The sequence below is a fragment of the Gadus chalcogrammus genome, chromosome 2, assembly GCF_026213295.1.
Source record: "Gadus chalcogrammus isolate NIFS_2021 chromosome 2, NIFS_Gcha_1.0, whole genome shotgun sequence".
In the NCBI taxonomy this organism is placed as follows: Eukaryota; Metazoa; Chordata; class Actinopteri; order Gadiformes; family Gadidae; genus Gadus; species Gadus chalcogrammus.
The window spans coordinates 12,143,448-12,152,757 of record NC_079413.1 but is presented as its reverse complement, the minus strand read 5'-3'; the positions used below and the strand labels follow the sequence as shown (position 1 = coordinate 12,152,757).

The following is a 9,310-nucleotide window of genomic DNA, read 5'->3' as shown; positions in this document are numbered from 1 at the left end:
GAATACGGACGGACAGGTGGTGTACAACATCAGATCAGAAATTGATAAACGAAAAGTTCAAAACATTCTATTCAAATGTGTATAGTTCTGATTGTACAGTAGACGTAACTGTTATGGTAACCTTTTTCAGTAACCTAAACATGCGTTCCCTTTCTCAAGACCTGAGACATAGGCTGTGTCCCAATTCATAGGACGCATCCTTCGTAGACCGCGTCCTTCGAAGGATGCGGTCTACGTAGACCGCGAAGAACACTCCGAAGGCCGAAGAAATGGGACGGTCTAGCTTTCGGAGCATTTCCGGACAGCTGACCTGACCTGTTAGTAAACAGAAGTTATACCGGACAGAGCGAAAAAAACAAAACAAAGAAACCCAATAAACCTACAAAGAAACCAACAAAAATGGAGCCAGAAATTATAATTTTATTTTTTATCTTTTATCTTTTATTGGAGGAGTTGGGGAATACTCACCGCCGGAGCCGACGGTGGTCGTCTCTTCGGCTCCGAGCAAGAGACGACCACAGATTGGTAAAGCTGTGTTACCTTACTTTTAACCAGCAGTATTGTTAACATTATCGTGTTATATGGCTAGCGTAAATGTAAATGTCATTGAACTTTGACAATATAACTACATATTTAAAATAGTCTCAACCTTACATTAATATAAAAAAATGTTTCTGTCATTAATCAGCTAAATAAAGGTTGAGTAACTTAGATTGATATATAACTATTAACTATATTATATATATATATATATATAGTTATATATATATATATATATATATATATATATATAGTTATATATAGTTATATATATATATAGTTATATATATCTATATATAGTTATATATAGTTATATATATATATATATAGTTATATATATATAGTTATATATATATATAGTTATATATATAGATATATATATATATATATATATATAGTTATATATATATATATATATATATATAGATATATATATATATATATATAGTTATATATATATATATATAGATATAGATATATATATATATATAGTTATATATATATAGTTATATATATATTTAAGCATTATCTATCTAAACTCTCCACACTTAATATCCAGCTATTGTTCAACAGTTTTACTTCTGTTTCTTTCACTAAACAGCCCAGACCCATGTACTGCAGGATCAATCCAACGGTTCCTGTCCTGGACCGTTATTTTAATGGCCAGGACACCAAAACGGATTTCCGATTGGGCAGGGAGGCCCTGGCAGTGCTGCTGGACCTTCTCGGCCAGGAGCGGAGACATGGATGGGGTGCCACCATTGAGACCCTGGTGTTTCTATTCTGGCTGGCTAGTGGGACATCATACAGGGTGGTCTCCAGAGTGTTCGGGATGCCTCGTTCCACTGTCCACCGCATCGTCCACAGGGTCACTGAGGAGGTGGTGGCCATTCGCCACAAAGTATATTTATATTTATTTTATCACTAATTTCCTCTATCTTTGACTCTTGAGTTGCTGTAACAAGTAAATGTCCTGTGTGGGATAATAAAGTTGATCTTATCCTATACTATCTTAAGGTCATCCACCTCCCGAAGACCCCTGAAGACCTGGTGGCAGTGACCAATGGGTTTGCAGGGCTGGCAAGACACCGCGCTTTTGGGAAAGCAGCGGGAGCAATCGACGGCTGCCATGTCCGTATCAAGCCACCGAGCGGCCCTGATGGTCACTGCTACAGGAACAGGAAACTGTTTTCCTCCATAATTCTGCAGGCTGTTTGTGACCATCAGGGCCGCTTCCTTGATACGTACGTGGGCTGGCCTGGATCAGTCCATGACTCCAGAGTCCTCCGCCACAGCCCACTGTATAGGTCACTCTACCCTCCTCCAGGGCACTTCATCCTTGCAGACGGCGGGTACCCTTTGCCTCCAACACCCACTACCCCTCATCACTCCCTACAAGAGGCCAGTGTGAGGTGTGGGAGCCCAGCACTTCAACTGGCATCATTCCAGGGCACGCTCCATTATAGAGCGTGCTTTTGGAATGATGAAGACCAGGTTCAGGGCCATCTTCCTGCAAGCGCTGGAGGTGCACCACACCTTCGTACCTCACGTAAGCAATCACTCAACAGGATTTTTTAGAATACTAAGAGTAAATCAAAAAAACATTTATCATTTTCTCAGGAGGTATATATCATTTTTTCATTTCTTTTCTTTACCATTTCAGGTCATAACAGCATGTGCCATCCTCCACAACATCTGCCTTGGGGCCGATGACATCATGGCCCCAGAGGAGGAGGATGAGCCTGAGGACGATGTAGAGGAGGATGAGGGGGGCGATGGTTTGGAGGCAGTCAGTGGTGCTCCCTGGCGGGACCAGCTGTCTGCAGAGGTGTCTGCCCTGGAGGAGGCCCCCCCTGACCACCAATATATACAGGCAAGTAATATAATTGAAAAGCTATTTCTATTTATTTAAAATGTTTTGTAGAATAGTTTTACCCGTTCAAATAATTTGTGGCAAGATTTCTTTTGTCAAAATAAGGTTGTGTAGTATTTAGTATGCATTCTTGCCCTTTTTTTCCAAATACATTTTAGTGACATGGCAGCCGTCGATTGAGTCAGCCCTGCAAACCCATTTGGTGCGGTGGACAGTGGAGAGAGGCATATCAAGCACACTCTGGAGACCACCCCTGGATGTCCCACTGACAGGAGAGACACCAGAGTCTTTAATGTGGCAGCCCATCCGGGTCCAGCAGCACCACCAGGGGCTCCCTGCTCTGCTGAATCATTATGTTATTGTATATAGTAGTTTTATAATAATTGTTGTAAATAGTCACATGAATGTTTTGTTGTAAATAGTTATATTGTTTTATACATGTTTTATACAAATAGATTAGTTAATATAAAAAAGTTAATTCGCGTTTTAATAAATAGTTAATAAAAAAGTTAGTTAATAAATAGTTAAATAAGTTAAATAATAAATAGTTAAATAAGTTAAATAATAATAATAAACAATGTGTTAACAGAACTGAAATTATTTGTCAGCCAAACGCTCCAAAATTGCTCTTCTCTCCTCTGCCTCCCTATTTAGCCTCATGTCCTCTTTAATCAATTGGAACATTTCGTCCTCTCTGTCCCTCTTCCTGGACCTTGGCCTCTGTCTTTCCTCCTCATCCTGCTCCTCCACCTCCACCACTGCTGTACTTGGCCCTGGTGTGTTCTCAAGGATGGAGGCAATTAGGACAGGGGGGTTGGTGGAATGCCTCTGTCCCAATACCTCATCCATGAGGACAAACCAGGGCCAAGTGGCAGCAGTGGGTTTCCCACCTACACCCTCTCCTGACCCTGGATACTTGCAATCCTAAAGCAGAGGAAATCAATCATGGCAGTTAACAACAACAGCAGTATCAAAACAAATTTCAGCAAAAGTGTTTATTAACTTGCATGGTTAAAACAAATAATGTATATTTAAAATGACCTGTACATACTTTATATATTTTTTTTAAATTATCCCATTTTTTCTTTGCCTGCAGGGGAGTCACCTTCCCCTGCAGGCCTATTTTCTCCAGAATTGTCCTAAACACAGAGAGATTATTAATCAGAGAAAACAAGAGACACATTTATCAATCATGTTAATAGCCCATGTTAACAATAGGCCATTCATAATATATACATTTGACCATCTTGTAAAGGTTACATTTAAATTAGCCCTCATTCTATATGAAGCCCATAATAATAAGACAACCAGTAGAAGTCAAAACACCCTTTTTCTTTGTGTGTTTTTCTAGTGCCGTCTAGTACTGATGCGAGCTGTGACTTTTTTTTTGTCTTTCTTTCTTTAATAACCCAAAATAGGACATCGTAGTAAACGATTTCTGTGGATGTTGTATCTGTCCTGCTTTTTAATGAGGGCTAATTTAACTAACCTTTACAAGATGGTCAAATGTAGATATACAAATGGCCTATAATAATTTTTATAAACTAACTTACTATATAAATAAACGATTGTTTCCTTACCCCCAAGCCACACTCGCCGAATGTTTCACCCCGGTGAAAAGTTTGTCGTTCTCCCCCCTCAGTTTGATAAATTGAGCAGTATGCTCCTGGCTCCCTAAAGCAAAACCAAATGTTAGAATTAGTTTTACTTCACACTAACAAACAAAAGCAGCTTAAATAGCAAAATAACCAAGTTAGCTGTGTAATCAATCCCAACGTCTGTAACGTTACGGTCTGAAAACCAGGGTCCACAACCTGTGTTCGCGTTGGTCCATTTATCTAACGTTACAGAATAGCAAATTATCTATATAATCGCCCCAATTTCGGTAAATATAACCATTTTGACCTCTTAAATTTGAAACTATAGGGCTTAACGGGTGTTCTTAGTTACCGTTACAGCTTCACTAACTGTAACGTTACCTTACTTATATTGCCTATTACTTTAATGAAATAAGTTTTAAGGATAACTTATTTGTGTTTTTAACGATACAAATTAGTATTTTAACATTTGTGTCATTAAATACTCGAGTGACTGGAAACCAAATACTTACATTTAAATGAAAAACTCAAATCCACATTCTCCGCCATTGTTGTTTTATTTTTTGGATTGAATGCGCAATGAATCTTGGGAGGGATACGTTGGGCCGTGAAGGATCTTGGGATACGTTGGGCCGCGAAGGATACAGCCGATGCATCCTTCAAATCCGGGAAAAGAAGGCTGCATTCGTAGGCCGCATATGAAGGACCCTTGGAATTGGGACAGCACTTGGCGCGACACTGTGACGCAATCGGCGTCGACGCATCCTTCGAATGCAGCCTTCGAAGGATGCGTCCCCTGAATTGGGACACAGCCATAGCCTTGAGGCAGCTATTACTCAGAAGGATTTTTTTGCAGCAATAACATCTATCCAATCAGGTAAATCTCCTGGTCCAGACCGACTTCCATCGGACTTTTTAAAGAAATGTTCAGCCGAATTGTCGCCTTTTTTATGTTCAGTATTCTCAGACTCATTTGACTCAGGTAAACTCCCGCCTTCATTCTATCAGACTTGTATCTCCCTGTTGTTAAAATAGGATAAAGATCCTCTAGATTGTGCATCATACAGACCAATTTCCCTGTTAAATACTGATGTGAAGATACTTGCTAAAATTCTCGCCCACAGATTTGAGGATGTTCTCCCCTCTATCATATCCCCTGACCAAACTAGGTATATAAAGGGACGCCAATCATTTTATAATATCCGCCGGTTAATGAACATTTTATATTCCCCCAAAAATTGAATCAGAATGCCTCGCTTCTATGGATGCTGTAAAAGCATTTGATAGAGTAGAATGGAATTATTTGTTTTTTACATTTGAGTAATCCGGTTTGGGTCCTGTTTTCACTTCTTGGGTTAAATTATTATATGCATGCCCTTTTGCCTCAAGGCCTAAACACACCGCCGCCGAAGCCGCGCGTCAAAAAGTCTGCCCCCATTATTCCGGATGTACTAGCCCACACCGGCGCCGACTAGCCGAACGGCAGCATTCCGCGCCGCGCCGCCCAACTAGTCTTCAAGCCAATGTTCTATTCCCTAGCGTCGCCGCCCCTGAAAGGCGCTTTTTAAAAGCTGGTTTGTACATCCCGGGTCCCGTAGGCACCTCCGTATCTACTCCTCACCACTGGATGTCGCCCTCTTTCGTTTTTGAGAAACAATTACGAGAATGGACGATGAGAGACTGGTCGTCGAGGTGGAAAAATATGTCGAATTGTATGACCAAAGTTCCCGTCGTTACAAAGACAACTCCAAAAAGGACATTGCCTGGTGAGCCATAGCTCTGGAGATTGGCTCTTCAGGTGAGAAATCAACAATGATGGACTCACTCTACGTCCACACCAGGAGCGACCAAAGCGTCAAAGACGCTCTGGTCGCTCACAAAGTTTCGCTGCGAATTTTTCTGTTCGCTTTGGTCGCTCAAGTCGCTCATGACGTACAATTCAATTATGCAGACGCATTTAAAGGAACCGTATGCGTTTAGTAGGCCCTACAGACAGCCATATCAAATAGTGAACTCTCCCATACACCTTGGCCATATTGCCGAGACGGTTTTGCTTGTTCGATAAAGTGCTTCGACAACAAGTAGGACAGTGATTCCCCCCAATATAAAAAAAATCCTAAAATGTAGGCTAATTACAACCGAGAACAAAAAACCCTGCGTGCTGTAGTAGTTAAAATATGTTTCACTGATCTGGATCTGCAAATCATGATCTGCACTCATTCGTCGCATTCAAAACAAATAGACGTTGGGACACATGGCTAATTTGCATACGTGCACAGGACTGGTTGGCTCCGCAAGGCAAATAATGGAACATATCTATCTATCTATCTAGGCCTTTCTGTCTATCTATCTATCAACGCGTGTCTAGTTGTAATGTGATGTATTGTGTGTATTATCCAGTCAGACTTGTTCTGTGTGGTATTGTAGGCTACTGTCCTGTGTGGGACGAACCACCTAAATGGATTCCCGACGATTTGTGTCGTTTGGTATTAATAAAGACTTGACTATCTATCTATCTAGACTATTTAATTAAAAATTATTCACCTCAGGCTCCGTGAATAGTGGGGAATAGAGGGATAAAAGACAAGAGATATATCCCTTGTCATTTATCCCTCGTCTTGTCGATTAGTTTGTTTATGTGACGATTTCAAATACTTTTTTGGTTTTGTTTAAAGCATGCTACACGCGAATGGTTGGTTAGATTGGTGGCATGTAGAGCAAATTATAATGATTCCCGCTTAAATACGAACGTTCTAGATGTAGCCTATAAATACTCCCGCTTATCATCACTTGATATCCAAACCACTATGGCGTTTCGATCTCTGAACTGAAAAAGGGTGGGTTCGTACAACACCGGGTGCCCAGTTACAGCCGCGATTAATACTTCAGCCGACATTTTGTTCAGTGAGTGAATAAAGGTAGGTAGGAACCAAAGTGCCTGCCGATGTTCCCTGGGATCCACGCAAGCGAAGAGCGTCTACATTCCGATTGGCTGTCAGTGTTTGGTCGCTGAAGCGAATAATAGTCATTTGCATAAAGTTAAAAAGTTTTCAACTTCTTTTTGACGCTCTGGTCGCTCAACTTTGGCCGCTGGTAGCGTTGGTCGCTCTGGTCGCTCTTGCCCATAGAAAGTGAATGACTTCCGGCGATTTGGTCGCTCAATTCGCTTCTGGTGTGGACGGACAGTAAGTACCCAAACCATTAACCATAATGGGAAATAGACGAAATAAAGTCACATATAATCACACCATGTAGGTAGAAACCAGATTACTTGTAATATATATATTTTTATTTAAGGCAAGGCAACTTCATTGATGTAGCACTTTTCATACATGAAGCAGACTCAAAGTGCCTCACATAGAAATACAATACAATAAAATAGATAGGCTAAGCAAAATAAAACACAGGCAATGTTCAAAAATGCATTGTCATGTATTAACTGTCTCTCTGGTATCAGATCATGTATTAACTGTCTAGCTGGGTTTAAGGAAAAATAAAATTAAGTGTCTCGAGCACTCAAATAAAATAGGCTACAGAGTCCAGCACAGCAGTAACATCAATGTATTTATCCCGAGGGATAAAAAAAAAGTATATATATATATGCAAAAGAGTATTAATACCAGAGAGGGATAATAACTAAATTATAGGTCATCATGACTAGGCTACACCATACGGTTCTGCCATTGCACACTTCCTAGTGGCAAATTGAAATATTGGCACAGCTTGTCTCTGACAGCATGTGCTGCCTGCCCACCTCTGTTTCCCAACCGCATCCTCTCCATGTCCTCAAGGTATTTGCCTTCCTGCTCGTCCAGCCATCTCTGATTGTCTGCTGGTTGAAGAAGATAGTTATGCAGTATGCATGTTGTTAGCACAATGGCATCCACTTTGTTAGGGTGGAGGGCGATGCTTCTTTTGAAGTCTGCCACCTGGATGTTAGAATGCCAAAGGCATTGTGACCCACATTTCTGGCCCGTGATAGTCTGTAATTGAAAATGCGCCTCTCCAGGGAGATGTCGCGTCCAGCATAGGGCCTCATCAGATATGTTTTCAGAGGGAACGCAGCATCTCCAATCACCGTGAACGGCATGTCACCCAGATGTTGAGCAGCGGGTATGACTGCATCCTGAGGGACATTGAGGGTTGCAGCCTCCAGACCTCTGCCCAGTGCAGATGCAGCCAACCATATGCCCCGATGTGGACTACCCTAAAACGATAGTCTGCGTCCACCAGGGCCATGAGGAAAACAGAAAAGCTTTTTTTGTAATTAAAATACAGGGTGCCAGATCCGGGGGGTGCCTGTATGGAGACATGTTTTCCATCAAGGGTACCAATGCAATTTGGGAAGTTCCACCTTCCCACCTTTTGGCGGTGGCATGCATGTCCCCACCATCCTCAAATTGATGGCGTCACAAGTGTCCTTGATGCGTTGGAGACCGTGCTTACGCCCAAGCGGTAGCTGAAAGCAAAGCTTGCAATGGAATCTCCTGTGGCTATATACATGTAAAAGAGAAGAAAATAGTCGGCGAACATGTGTTTGATAATTTACTTATTTCCCCATTTACAGTGGGAGATTGCAAGGCCAGGTGGAAGGGACTGAGGGATTCATTTGTGAAGTCCCGGAAAAAAATGCATCTTCCAAGTGGGTCTGGGGCAACAAGCCAGCGGGACTGGAGGTACGCAAACCTCATGTCCTTTCTGGTGCCCTTTATGCCGAGCAGAAGGTCAGTCCCCTTGCTTGAATCATCATTGTAAAGCCAGTAACAAATCATTATTTGCTATTACTTTATAGAGTAATTTACAGTTACAATTGTTTTACTTCTAGCACCATAGGCAATTTGGAGGCCTCTAAGCCAGGGCAGAACACACAGGAAGAGGAGGCACAGGAGCAGCAGGAGGATGCAGCTCGACCTCCCCAGACTGAGAGGATGGCAGCCCAACACGCCACTGCATCCAGCAGCAGACACGGGAGCAGAAGCCCCAACACTGTGGTCCACGACAGGCTCCTGAACTTCATCACAGTGCCAGCACCAACAGTTCCAACAACTGCCTGTGAGCATTTTTTGCTGAGTTTGGTTCCTCCACTGAACAGACTCAATGCAAGGAACCAAACAAAAGCAAAAATTGCGTTTCTGCAAGTCCTCCCAAGAGAGCAGGCCAATACAATATGCTGTCCCACCCCAGCCATATGAGAGACATAGGTCTGTCTCGTCGAGAGAATTGGGATGGGAATAGACACCAGATTGTGGTATGCCCCCTGTTCTTCTCTCCATTCATTGATGGGGTGCACCCAAACTCT

At 42.0% G+C, this 9,310-nt stretch overlaps 1 protein-coding gene across 1 annotated transcript; it reads left to right on the top strand.

The window, feature by feature from the left end:
* The first annotated feature begins 1,101 nt into the window (after positions 1 to 1,101).
* LOC130374536 (uncharacterized) lies at positions 1,102 to 2,807 on the top strand. The gene is made up of 3 exons (XM_056581353.1): positions 1,102 to 1,441; positions 1,558 to 2,089; positions 2,204 to 2,807. Exons 1-3 carry the CDS (start codon positions 1,151 to 1,153, stop codon positions 2,251 to 2,253), a joined length of 873 nt encoding a protein of 290 aa, XP_056437328.1. The 5' UTR covers positions 1,102 to 1,150; the 3' UTR covers positions 2,254 to 2,807.
* The last annotated feature ends 6,503 nt before the right edge of the window (positions 2,808 to 9,310 follow it).